This window comes from Leptopilina boulardi, unplaced genomic scaffold (genome assembly GCF_019393585.1).
Source record: "Leptopilina boulardi isolate dan_hultmark-lab unplaced genomic scaffold, ZJU_Lbou_2.1 LbouV2_362, whole genome shotgun sequence".
In the NCBI taxonomy this organism is placed as follows: domain Eukaryota; kingdom Metazoa; phylum Arthropoda; class Insecta; order Hymenoptera; family Figitidae; genus Leptopilina; species Leptopilina boulardi.
Window position 1 is genome coordinate 3,263,379 of NW_026137932.1, and position 14,387 is coordinate 3,277,765.

General features: G+C 21.2%; 1 protein-coding gene across 1 annotated transcript; it reads left to right on the plus strand.

The window, feature by feature from the left end:
* Positions 1-1,560: 1,560 nt before the first annotated feature.
* Positions 1,561-10,052, plus strand: LOC127286530 (CCR4-NOT transcription complex subunit 7). Its single transcript, XM_051312973.1, has 7 exons — positions 1,561-1,732; positions 2,525-2,621; positions 5,234-5,407; positions 5,880-6,039; positions 8,547-8,823; positions 9,085-9,225; positions 9,699-10,052. Exons 2-7 carry the CDS (start codon positions 2,606-2,608, stop codon positions 9,825-9,827), a joined length of 897 nt encoding a protein of 298 aa, XP_051168930.1. The 5' UTR covers positions 1,561-1,732; positions 2,525-2,605; the 3' UTR covers positions 9,828-10,052.
* Positions 10,053-14,387: the final 4,335 nt, after the last annotated feature.

The window sequence follows — 14,387 nt, forward strand, 5'->3', positions numbered from 1 at the left end:
AAGGTTATATACACAAGGTGGGGAAACAAAGATGATGAGAAAAAAATTGACACGTGGAAATCTCTAATGGTCCGTTCATAAGATCCCTTTCAAAATTAAAGTGAAATTACACTGACTGCGAAGCGTCAAATTTTGTAACTAGACTATGAAGGTGCTTACATACCTTACCTTCTTCGTTTTCGGCGAGCGATGCATTTTTCACAGAAAAACACTGAATTTGATTGGCTATGATAAATATTCCATTTCCACCGTGAAAATGGAATATTGTTGGAAACGGAAACGAAAACGAGTTGGTTTTGCATTGTTCTCACTGGACAAAATTCCCTCTCACCTTTGTCATAATTCTTATCAACTACCGCACCCTGCTCTAGTAAAAATTTAGTGACTTTATTGTTAAAATTAAAAGTTACTATAAAGTTACTAAATTCTTACTAGAGCAGAGTGCGATAGTTGACGAAAATTATGACAAAGGTGAGATGGAATTTTGTCCAGTGGGAAGAATGCAAACCAACCAACGCAATCGTGAGAACAAGTAAAAGAAGGACGGACATATGTAACTGTCCTTCTCCAACTCATTAATTCAATCATTAATTAGATTAATCGTTATTTAACCTAATTTTCATGTGGCCTAATAGTTGTGTCTTTTTCTCTCTCATATACTTCGCATTTATTAGAGAATTATAGGTTATGTTTATGATAGTTTTATCTTATGATTAAAACTTCCTTTTTAATTATATCAAATAAAAATCAATTTTTACTTAATATTTTTGATGTAAGAAAAATTGGAACATTAATTATTTATACAGTTAAATTTCTTTTTACTCCAAACTATCATAAAAATAACCTATAACTTTGTGCTTCTTTGGTAATTGTTTTTAAGGGTACTGTCACACCTCAGCTATCTATCTAAAACGCAATTGCATAAATGCTGTCCTTCCAGTTTGACGGCATTTTGAAAAGTTAAAACACTTCTATAATAATTTTCTTAGTTCATGACTTATGGTTTAAGGTTGGTTTTCATTTTCCCCACACGCCATTTGTCATAGTTCTCGTCAACTACCGCACCCTGCTATAGTAAAAATTTAGAAACTTTATTGTTAAAATGAAAAGTTACTATAAAGTTACTAAATTTTCATTAGAGCAGGGTGCGGTAGTTGACGAGAATTATGACAAATGGCAAGTAGGGACAATGGAAACCAACCTTGAATATTAGTTAAGGTCAATTCACAATAGCTTCGCAAAAGAAATGCATGAGATAGAGAAGGATGCAACTATATCGTCATCCTTTTCTAACTCATGTTTCACGTTCGCGAATCTATTGTGCGTTGGCCTTTATACTGTACGCCACAATAAAATTACGACAATTGATTGACATTTTTGATTGGTGATTATTTTTCGAATCTTTGCAACGATTGGTTTATACCACTCGAAGTCAAATTTCCATTGTACAGAACAGAATTCAGTACCAAGAATAGAACCCCTGTAACATTTCGGAGGTTCGCCTTTAGTTAAACGCACACGCGACAAGCTTTAATATTTTCTTTTCAAAACCAATCCAACTCTGTTTGTGCTTATCTTTCTGTCACAACAAAATCTCTGTCAGCAAAGAGAAATAGAGAATATTGGCAAATTTCAGACTTCACATATAGTTAATGAGTAGAAACATAAAACTAACCTCTTCTCCATTTGAACGAAAAATTGTAAAACAACTACAAAAATTTTAAAGTTCTTAGTAAGTATATTTAAAGTTTAAATTATTTATTTTCTACAATTAATTTCAACAAAGCCATTTATAAATTAATAAATTTAACTTAAAAATTCTCCGAAATTCCTCATTTATCTAACAAGATAATTATGCTCAATTCATTTCTTTCTTTCTTTCTTTTTTTTTGACAATTTCAAGTATAAAATACATTTCTTTGATATATTTTGTCAATTATAATGAATTTTTTAAATATATAGAAAAAATTTCAAACGACCAAACATTTTTCTCCATTGGAAGGATTTTCACAAAAATAGAAAAGTAAACAATGTACAATAATTTTGAATAAAAGATGAAAATTTCTGTGTTTTCAATAAAATATTTTCTTCAATTTAGTAAATAATTTACAATAATAATAATTACAATAGTGATTAAAAAAAAAAAGTTTGCTTTCGCCGTTTGCGAATTTAAAAAGTTGTTTTGTAAACAATGTATTTTTTTTTATTCATTTTTATTGAAGTTTTCAATTGTTATTTTTAAACAATGAAAAATAATATAAATTAGGAAAAAACAAAATTGCAATTTCGATAATTTTTGCTTCAAATAAATTCCTATTTGTATTTATTAAGCGAAAAATTTTATTTTTTTAAATTTAATTATTAAAGTTATTATTTTATTGACTAAAATAAAAAAAAATTTACTGAATCATTAAACAAACAAAAAAAACGAATTAAATACATAAGAAAAATTTATTAAATTAACTTTCATTGTTGTTTTTTCTTTTTTATTTAAATAACGAAAAAAAAAATTTTTTGATTTCAGTAATGTGAAAAAAATTACATGCATCGAGGACAAAATATTGGATACTCTTTTTTTTCTGAAAGGTTCAAATAAACTTCTCAAATGCCTTCAGCAACAGGTATGAAATAATTTTTTTTTTTTCTTAGTAAATTTTATTTTTTTATTTCAAAAATAAGGGAAAACATTTTGAGCGCTTTCGTAATAATTCTACAAAAAAAAGAAAAAAAAAAGAACTACACATTATTACACTGAAACAGAAAAAAAATGTTAAATTAAAATTTTTAAATTAAAATTTATTTCTACACTGTTAAATACTACAGCAGAAAAAACTCTGTACAATTAATTTTTATACAGAAAAAAAATGATTTTTCTTTAATTTACAATTTTTTTTAAATTATAATAGGGTAAATGCACTAATTACTGCGCAATTCAAGTAAAAACACGTTTGAAATAGAAAATTCGATATTTCTATTGTATAAAGTCAATTTAAGATTTATTAAACTAAAATCTTATGTTATTTAGCTAATAAAAAAAAAATTTTTTTAACTTTATAAAAATCGATTATTTCAACAAATATGAGAAATTAAAACTAATACCATAATTTTCTATTACTGCGCGTTTATATCAATTTCGGTGTATCAATTACGGTAACAAAAATTACACCTGTATTTTGAAGATATTTTTTGCCCACCGTAATTGGAACCAATAGAAATCTTAAAAATGTTTCAATTACGGCGAGGGAAAAAAAAATTTGATCTCAAATAATTAAATTAACAGGGTGTCTACTAGTCCTGGAAGTCCTGAAAATGTCCTGGAATTTGAAAAAATGTCCTGGAATGTCCTTGAAAGTCCTGGAATTTTAATTTTTCTACTTGAATTTTTTATATTTTGCTTTTAAATTTTCAAAAATTTCTAAAAAATTCATTAAATAAGTAAAATGAAAATTTACTTAAGTAATTAATTAATTTTTTAATAATTTCTGAAAACAATAGTTAAACTAAAAAATTTTTTATTCCTTAAAGTCATCCAATTTAATGTCCTGGAAAAATAAGAAATTTTTTCCTGAAAAGTCCTGGAAAAGTCCTGGAATTTTAATTCAGATTTTTAGTAGTCACCCTGATTAACAATTCTTTAAATTTTGAATAAAAGTTTAAAAAAAAAATAATTCAACACAATTAAATTAGTATAATATTAATAACTCTTAATTGTATTGAAATAAATTACGAAGAGTAAAAATTTATTTTTAAAAATTTTACACAATATTTAAAATAGATACTAATATTAATTATAAATAATTTTAATTTTATTAAAACTATTTCTTTAGAATGAAAATTCAAAAACAATACAAAACCACATTGCAAAATGTCAAAATCTGTATAAAAAAAAAAAAAAAAAAAAAAAAAAATAACAAAAAAAGAACAAAAATATATACACAAATACGACTAACTTCAGGTGTAGACAGAATGAAAGAATACGAAGATAATAATAGAAAATAATAATAATAATAATAACTCGAGCATTGAAGTTTCTCAAAAATGTGCAGTCATTTACGATTAGAGAAAAAAATGACCCTTTTTAGAAAATTTACGAAGAACTCAAACCACATTATCAAAGTAAATTATTTTTATATTCGAGAGTTTGTATTGTTTTATTTAGAAATGAAAATCTAAATATGTAGTCAGGCCTTGGATTATACGACTTTTTTTTTTTTTTTTTTTTTTACTTTTTCTGATTTTTTTTTTGAAAATACGACTTTCTCCGACTTATTTAAATAAAATGCGACGTTTTCAACTTTTCTTTTCTTAACATTTTTTTAAATAAATTTTCAAACAAAATACATCTTTTTTTAGTAAACAATGAAGATCTTCAATTATCTTTCAATTCAATTCAATTATTTTTCAATTACAAACTTTATGAAATTCAATAATTGTTAATAATAAAAAAAAAACAAATAAAGTTTCCAAAAATTTCATTTTGAAACCTTTTAAAATTTGCCATCTAAAATTTTTTAGAAATTTAGTAATTTCAATTATAACTCTTTTGAAATTCAATTATTTTTAATGAATTTTATAATATTTTTCGAAAATTCAATTATCTGACAGCATTTTTCAATAAAATAAATAAAATAAATAAAATAAATAAAATAAATAAAATAAATAAAATAAATAAAATAAATAAAATAAATAAAATAAATAAAATAAATAAAATAAATAAAATAAATAAAATAAATAAAAAAATAAATAAAATAAATAAAATAAATAAAATAAATAAAATAAATAAAATAAATAAAATAAATAAAATAAATAAAATAAATAAATAAAATAAAATAAATAAAATAAAATAAATAAATAAAAAAAAATCTTGTAGAATTTAATTATTTCTAAATTTTTTAAAATATAAAACTTTCTGAAATTTAATTATTTCAAAAAATTTTAATTTTATAAATCTAAAATTCAATTCTTTGAAAATTATGTTATCTTAAAATAATTGCAGGCCTCGGATAATACGACTTTTTTTGACTTATTTAAATAAGATTCTACTTTTTCGAGGTTTTTTTTACATTTTTTTTTTCTTACTAAAGTTTTAATCAAAATACATATTTTTTTAGTATACAATGTAGAGTTTCTTCAAAAAAAAAAAAAAAAAAATCACTATAAAATCGGAAATTAGAAGTTTGCAAAATTTTAACAGAAGGAAAATTCTTCTTTTTCGTTTTTTTTTTTTTCTTAGGCGTGGGTCAACAGAAGGGTGGGCCTAATATGCCCAACAATGAGGAATGTGGAATACGAGATGTATGGGGACACAATCTAGAAGAAGAGTTTCGAGCGATACGTCAAGTAGTACAACAATATCAGTATATAGCAATGGACACAGAATTTCCAGGAGTTGTCGCAAGACCGATTGGTAATTAATAATAATAATAATAATTTTTGATTCAACACATTTTTTTTACATCTTTATTATTTTTCCATTTTTTTTTAAATTTCTGGCATTTAAAAATTTGAATTATTTAAAATTCTCTTGAATGAGAATTCTGATAAATTATAATTTTTTTTTTTTTTAAATAAAATGTTGGGTCAAGAATAATTCTGTAAAGTAAAAATTCGGTATTAAAAAAATCGGGTTTAATAATTTTTTTTCGTCAAAACGAAAAATAAAACACATCTAAAATTATTACGGTAAATAATATATTTTCATATAGGAAAAAATAATTTAAATGTTTGTCTACATTGAAATGGAATTGCAATCGAAAATTTAATGCATTTGTACATATTGAATGGATTAAAAAAAAAAAAAAAAAAATTTGAATTGATACAAGAAAGAAAAAAGTGTAAAAAGAAAAAGAAAAATTTAAAAATACTGTAAATAATTTTAGGTGAATTTAGGACGAGTGCAGACTATCAATATCAACTTTTACGTTGTAATGTAGACTTACTGAGGATTATACAACTTGGTCTCACATTTTTAGATGAGACAGGTAACACACCAGGCGGTAGTTACACAACGTGGCAGTTCAACTTTAAATTCAATCTTCAGTAAGTTTTTTTCTTTTCTTTGTCTTCAAAAATTTGTTAATATTTTTAATTTTCATCTAGTATTTTTTTTTTAAAAAAAGATTTTAAGAATCTTATTCTGTAGAATATTAATTTTGCGCATAATATTTATTTGTTCGAATATTAATGTTTTTAGAAAATGCATCGAAAATCAATTTGACAAAATTTCCATTTAGTCGAAATTTAGTTAGAAATTTAATTTAATCGAATCTCAATTTGATGGAAACTTTGCCTTGTAGAAACATTTGTCAGAATTGTAATTTAAAAGAATTTTAATTTTGCAAAAAAGAGGATTAGAATGAATATTAATTTTGCAAGAATATTCATTTGCTCGAATATTAATGTTCAGAAAATTAAAATAATCGAATATCAATTTGCCAAAAATAATTCAACGGAAATTTCAAATTTGATCAATCAGAAATTATCAAGAAAATTGTCAAATTTGAAGTTTCCGTCGAATTATTTCTGGCAAATTGATATTCAATTATTTTAATTTCGCTGAATATTAATATTCGAGTAAATAAATATTCTAAAAAATTAATATTCTTTCTTAATCCTCTTTCTGCAAAATTAAAATTCTTTTAAATTACAATTCTGCCAAATTAATATTAATTTAAAAAAAAGAAAAATTAATTAAAAATTAATAAGACAAAGTTTCCATTAAATTGAGATTCAATCAAATTAAATTTCTAACTAAATTTCGACTAAATAAAAATTTTGTCAAATATTGATTTTCGATCATTTGCATTTTCTAAAAACATTAATATTCGAACAAATAAATATTCTGCAAAATTAATATTCTACAGAATAAGATTCTATATCAAATCATAAGGGGCGGTTCAAGTTCTACACATTTAGATTCTACACCGTATAAATTCTACACGTTAAATTGCACACCGACAAACTCTACACACATTCATATTTAAAAATAAAAATTAATTCGTTAAATTCCACACAGTTAAATTGTACACCTTCAAAGTCGACACACGTTTATATTTAATAATAAAAATAATTTTGTTAAATTCTACACAGTTAAATTGAACACCGTTAAACTATGCACAAATTTTTTTAAAAAAATGATAATTATTACTATAAAATTCTATACAGTTAAATTCTACAAAATAAATTTCTTCGCAGTTTATTAGTTGTGTTAAATTCTGCACTGTTAAATTCTACACACGTTTATATAATAAAAAATATTAATTTTGTTAAATTCTGCACAGTTAAATTGAACACCGTTAAATTCTGCACAAATTTATTTTAAAAAATGAAAATTATTACTGTAAAATTCTACACAGTTTAATTTGAAAGAAATTAAAAAGTAATTCTATAAATTTTGTAAAAAAAATTAGCTTTACGTTAATAATTAAACGCAAATGTATATCAAAAAATAATATTCGGGTAATGTTATATTAAATTAGTTAGCTTAATTAAAAAATAATTTTATCAATAATTTAACTGTATAGACTTGAAAATAATCAAATTTTTCTAATAAAAAAAATGTGTAGAGTTTAGCGGTTTAAATTTGAATGTGTAGAATTTTACAATAATAATTCCCATTTTTTTAAAATAAATTTGTGTAGAATTTAACAGTGTGCAATTTAATTCTGTGGAATTTATTAAAATTATTTTTATATTTAAATAATAAACGTGTGTAGAGTTTAACGGTATGCAATTTAATTGTGTAGAATTAAAAAAAAAATTTTTAATTATCCAACAACTAATTAGTGTAGAATTTAACGATGTTCAATTTAACTGTGTAGAATTTAACAAAATTAATTTTTTTTTATTATATAAACGTGTGTAGAGTTTAATAGTGCAGAATTTAACAAAATTTATAAATTTATTTTGTAGAATTTAACTGTGTAGAATTTTACAGTAATAATTTTCATTTTTTAAAATAAATTTGTGTAGAATTTAACAAAATTAATATTTTTTATTATACAAACGTGTGTAGAATTTAACAGTGCAGAATTTAACACAACTAATAAACTGCGAAGAAATTTATTTTGTAGAATTTAACTGTGTAGAATTTTATAGTAATAATTATCATTTTTTTAAACAAATTTGTGCATAGTTTAACGGTGTTCAATTTAACTGTGTAGAATTTAACAAAATTATTTTTATTTTTAAATATAAACGTGTGTCGACTTTAACGGTGTACAATTTAACTGTGTGGAATTTAACGAATTAATTTTTATTTTTAAATATATGAATGTGTGTAGAGTTTGTCGGTGTGCAATTTAACTGTGTAGAATTTAACAAATAAATTGTGCAAAATTGAACTTGTGTAGAATACAACATTGTACAATTTAACGTGTAGAATTTATACGGTGTAGAATCTAAATGTGTAGAACTTGAACCGCTCCAAATCATAATTATAAAAAAAAAATTTTTAGAGCTTATTCATACGTCCCAAAAATGTTATTTTTAGCATTTTTTTTTCGAGAAGTATGTTTTTTTTTAAAGTATTATTATTATTATTTCAGAGAGGATATGTATGCACAAGATAGTATAGATATGTTGCAAAACAGCGGTATACAATTTAAAAAACACGAAGAAGAAGGAATCGATCCTTTAGATTTTGCGGAACTTTTAATGACATCTGGTATTGTTCTAATGGATGACATTAAATGGCTATCGTTTCATTCTGGCTATGATTTTGGATATCTTTTGAAACTTCTTACTGATCAAAATTTACCACAAGAAGAAAGTGAATTCTTCGATTTACTTAGGATATACTTTCCAACAATTTATGATGTTAAAGTGAGAAAATTAACAATTTCTCTCTAAATTTTCTTTTTTTTTCATATTTATATAATGATTTATTATTATTATAAAAAAAAATTAAATTAATTTTCATTTTGTGTAGGTATATAGGTATATATTATTAATTACATATTTATTATTATATATTTATTATTTTATATTTATTGTTTTCTATTTTATAAAAAATATTTATTATTATTATTATTCGTTAAAAAATTGTTTTAAAATTATCTTCTTTTTTTCTTTTTTGCTTTACAGTACCTCATGAAATCTTGTAAAAATTTAAAAGGTGGACTACAAGAAGTGGCGGAACAGTTGGAACTTCAAAGAGTTGGTCCACAGCATCAAGCAGGTTCCGATTCTTTATTGACGGGCATGGTATTTTTTAAGATGCGTGAGGTATGTTTTTATCTCATCGAATTATTATAAACTATAAAATTATTTTTCTTATTTTTCCACACACAATATAATACAGGAAAAATATAATTTTTGTTTTTATTTATTTTCATTTAAAAAAAAAAATACATATTTAAAAACTTAATATTGAAGTAAATTTCGTAACATTAAAATTTAGATAAATTCAAAATTATTATTATTTTTTTAATTTTATAATTATAGCGGTATAATATGATAATTTTAATAGATATACAATTCAATTATTTATATTTTTTTTCCCATTAAAATTCTTGGAAAATTTAAGTTTTTTTTTTTAAATTATTGCACGTATTAAAAATTAATATCTCTAACAATAGGTAAAATCTTTTTGAAATTAAAAAAATATATATTAGAGGGATATAAAAATTAAAGGTTTTAGAGATATGACCACATATATAATGAATAGATAATATTAAATAAAAAAAAATTTATTTTAGATGTTCTTTGAGGACAATATCGACGATGCAAAATACTGCGGTCACTTGTACGGATTGGGGACGTCGTTTGTCGTAAATGGTTCTGGCGGCTATCTCGAGAGCAACGGGGAAAATACATCGTCCTCGTAATTATTGAGGAGCATTACATCACATCACACACACACACATACACATCCCCCAAACATACACGCGACACAGTACTAGCGAATAATGAAAAAAAAAAAAAAACAACAAAAATGTGTTCGCTCCGCTCAATTCTGGATTTTCGGGACAATTTTCAGTGAACGAAGCGAACCACGAACAATTTTCGATGCATTTTCTTATTTTCATTTTTTTTTTTTTGTTCTTTTCTTTTTGTAAAAGAAAAAAATATAAATATATATAAATATATTTTAATTTGTGCATCACACACACATACACACACACAATAGTTTTGTGGTTTATGCGTACTAATGACAGAGTTTATACAAGTGTACGCATGTCAAATGTGAAAGAAGGAGAGATACAGAGACATTAAAAATAAATAATTAAAAAAAAAAAAAAAGGAAAAACAAAAATTGTAGAATACATGTAATCTTGTAATAAATTGTGACAATATAAGTATTCAAGTTAATAAAATGCGTCATTTTTTTTTTTATTTTAATTATTTACAGACCTCGAATTTTATCAAGTTTTTGACTTTTTTTTTCGGACGCATGATTATGTTTTAAAAAAATCATTAGTTAGAATTTTCATTTTATGAAATTTGTCATAATTATTTTTGAGGCGAATTTTTTTTATTTGTTTGAATTAGTATTTTGTAGAATTTTCATTAAAACGAATTTCTATATTACAAAAATTTTTAATATAACCGAAAATTAATTATTTTCTATAATTTAAATAAAATTCTTCAAAAATTTAATTATCTGATAATATTTTTCATTTTTGAAAATTCAATAATTTTTTGAAATTTCTAAAAAAAAAATTAATTTTCAGCACATAAAATTACTAAAATTTTCCATTAATCTCATCTTATTAATTTAATAATTTCTAAATAATTTCCATCATGTTTTTCAAATAACCAATTATTACAAATATTTTTTTAATTTAAAATTCTGTAAAATTATTCACAGAAATTAAAAAAAATTTTGAATTAAAATTTTCAAACCTTTTTTTTTGAAATTTAATGACCTACTTCTAAAAATTTTAATTTTAAATCTTTTGTACAATTTAATTATTTCTAAATTTTTTAAAATATAAAACTTTCTGAAATTAATTATTTCAAAAAATTTTAATTTTATAAATCATCTAAAATTCAATTCTTTGAAAATTATGTTGTCTTAAAATAATTTCAAGCCTCGGATAATACGACTTTTTTTTTGACTTATTTAAATAAGATTCTAATTTTTCGAGTTTTTTTTTACATTTTTTTTTACATTTTTTTTTTACTAAATTTTTAATCAAAATACGTATTTTTTTAGTATACAATGTAGAGTTTATTCAAATCTTTTTTATTTCAATTATTTAACAAAATTTTAACTAAAATTTTCTCTAAATTAATTATTATTTTTAATAATTGAAATTCTTCACAAATTCAATTATCTTCAATTATTTTTCAATTACAAATTTTTTGTGAAATTCAACAATTGTTTACAGTTTTAAAAAAAATCAAATAAAATTACCAAAAATTTCAATTTAAAACCTTTTAAAATTTAATTATTTTTAAAATTTTTCTATCTGAAACTTTTTTGAAATTTAATAATTTTAATTAAATTTCTTCCGAAATTCAATTATTTTTAATGATTTTTATAATATTCTACGAAAATTCAAGTAGTTGAAAGCATTTTTCAATTAAAAAAATTTTAAAGTTCAATTTTTGTCTTTAATTTTTAATCAAATTCTTCATCAACAAAAATCACCAAAAAAATTTCAATTCAAAATCTTTTGAATTCAATTATTTTCAAAAATTTCAATTTAAAACCTTCTAAAATTTAATTATTTCCCAAAAAATTTCAACTGTAACTCTTCCAAAATTTATTGATTTTAAATGATTTTTATAGTATTCTTCAAAAATTAAATTATTTGAAAGAATTTTTAATTTAAAAAATTTTGAAATTCAATTTTTGTCTGTAATTTCTAATAAATTCTTCATCACCAAAAATTTCAATTAAAAATCACTTGAAGATCATTTAATTTCAAAAGTATGAATTTTAAATATTGGAAAATTCGCAATTATTTTTAAAAATGTTATCTACAATATTATATTTTTGATAAATTATTTTCAATTCTGTAAAATTTAATTATTGTCTGAAATTTGACAAAATCTTTTGAAATTTAATTATTTCTGAAAAATTGCAAACTATAAACTCTTCGAAAGTTTAATTATTTGTAATAATTTAAAATATTTCTCTAAAAATTCAATTATTTAAACAAAATTTCAAATAAAAACTCTAAAATTGAACTGTTAGAATTTTTTTTTTTTAATTAAGAAATTAATAAAATCGATTTAATATCTAATAACATTAATTATTGAAAGTAAAATATTTATTAACTAATTAGCATTTATTAAAAAAATTTTAAATTCAATTTTTATCTTTAATTTTTAATCAAATTCTTCAGCAACAGAAATCATCAAAAAAATTTCAATTCAAAATCACTTGAATTCTATTGTTTTAAAAAATTTCAGTTTTAAAACTTTCTGAAATTTAATAATTGTAAATGATTTTTATAATATTCTTCAAAAATTCAATTATTTTGAATTTTAACGAAGCTGAAGTACGTAACGTTTATGATAAACAATTTTTTAAGAAATAATTTTTTAAAATAAAAATTTTAAAATTTTTTGCCTAAAAAATATTTTTTTTATAATTTGTTTCATTAATGAAGACTTCAAGAAATATTTTTTAGGCAAACAATTATAGAATTTTTCATTTTAAAAATTTTTTTCTTTAAAAATTGTTTATCATAAACGTTGCGTACTTCAGCTTCGTAAATTTTTCAATTAAAAACTTTTGAATTCATTAAATTTGCATAAAATTAGTTACTTGCGAGTTTTTTTTTTTATTGAATAGAAATTCGAAGACAAATTTTGAAAATGTAACTAAAAAATAAAAAAGAATTAATTAAAATTTACAATAATTTAATTTTAAATATTTTTTTTTTTAAATCAACATTATTGACGAAAAAATGCCAAATACAAATATTGAAACTGCGATTTAAAAACAAAAAAAACAAAATTCTCTAAGTTGTACGAAAATTTTGTTTATCTCAAAATTTTTTATTTAAAAATTCTCTTTGAATTTTAATTTAAAATTATTTTTAAAAAATATTTTATATAATTAAAAAATTGAAAATTGAAAAAAATGATCTAATCTTCATCAGATCTTCTTTATTTCAATTATTTAATAAATTTTTAACTAAAATTTTAAAAAATCAGCAAAGAAAATTGAATTTAATTAATTTTAATTTTTCCAATTAAAAACTTGAAATTAAATATTTTTGACTATAATTTCTAATATAAATTCTTTATCATCAGAAATCAACAAAAATTTCAATTAACAAACAATTGAAGTTTAATTATTTTTAAAAATGATTATCTCAAATTATTTAATAAATTATTTACAATTTTATGAAATTTAACAAAAATCACTTTCTAATTCAAATTATTTTTAATAATTTCAACTGTAACTTATCCAAAAATCAATTATTTTTCAAATATTCTTCAAAAATTCAATTATCTATTTGAAAGCATTTTTCAATTAAAATTTTGAAATTTACAATTTTATGAAATTTAACAAAAATCACTTTCTAATTCAATTATTTTTAATAATTTCAACTGTAACTTATTCAAAAATCAATTATTTTTCAAATATTCTTCAAAAATTCAATTATCTATTTGAAAGCATTTTTCAATTAAAATTTTGAAATTCAATTTTTGTCTAATAATTTCTAATAAATTTTTCATCACTAAAAATTTTAATTAAAAATCACTTGAAGTTTAATTAATTTCAAAAATCTTAATTGTAAGTCTGAAAATTTAATTACTTTTAAAAAATGTTTTCTAAAATCAAAAAAAAAAAAAAATGAATTATTTAATCTAATCACATTAATTATTTAAAGTAAAATACTTATTAATTAAAAAAATTTAATTTTAAAAAATCGACTTTTTTTGGAATGTAAATCGATTAAAACGACTTTTTTTTTGTTAATAATTGATCAATTATTGTCAATCAAATAATTTTCATCAAATTTTTCAAAAGTTAATCATAATTTATTTATTTTTTTTTTTTTGAAATAATTTTGTCATGAAAAAATCTTTTTTGATCATAATGAAATAATTTAGTTTTTTTTTTTTTTTTATTAATTTTTACATTAAAAATTTTTTTTATAATGAAATTATTATTACGTAGTATCTTATATATTCAACTAATTTTTGAATTAAATGAACGATAGTATAAAAAAAATTACTAAATTTCTTCCCGGGGAAAAAATGAGAAATAAATATAAAAAAATTTTTTTTTTTCTTTTGTTGTCCTTGAGAAAATGTAAAAGTAGGAAAAAAAGGGTCTTTGGTACATAATCATCGTGTGTAAAACTCTTCGTGTATATTCATGTACCTGTTGGAGTATAAACGATAAAGATAAGCACACCTTATCTATTTGGGGAGTCGATGATATCAGATACAGTTATCATTCTCTATTGCCAGAAATC

Bases quoted from the DNA above. Each gene is read 5' to 3' on its own strand.
- LOC127286530 (XM_051312973.1), top strand. The intron at 8,824-9,084 runs GTGAGAAAATTA...TTTGCTTTACAG, and splicing joins CAACAATTTATGATGTTAAA to TACCTCATGAAATCTTGTAA. The intron at 9,226-9,698 runs GTATGTTTTTAT...AATTTATTTTAG, and splicing joins TATTTTTTAAGATGCGTGAG to ATGTTCTTTGAGGACAATAT.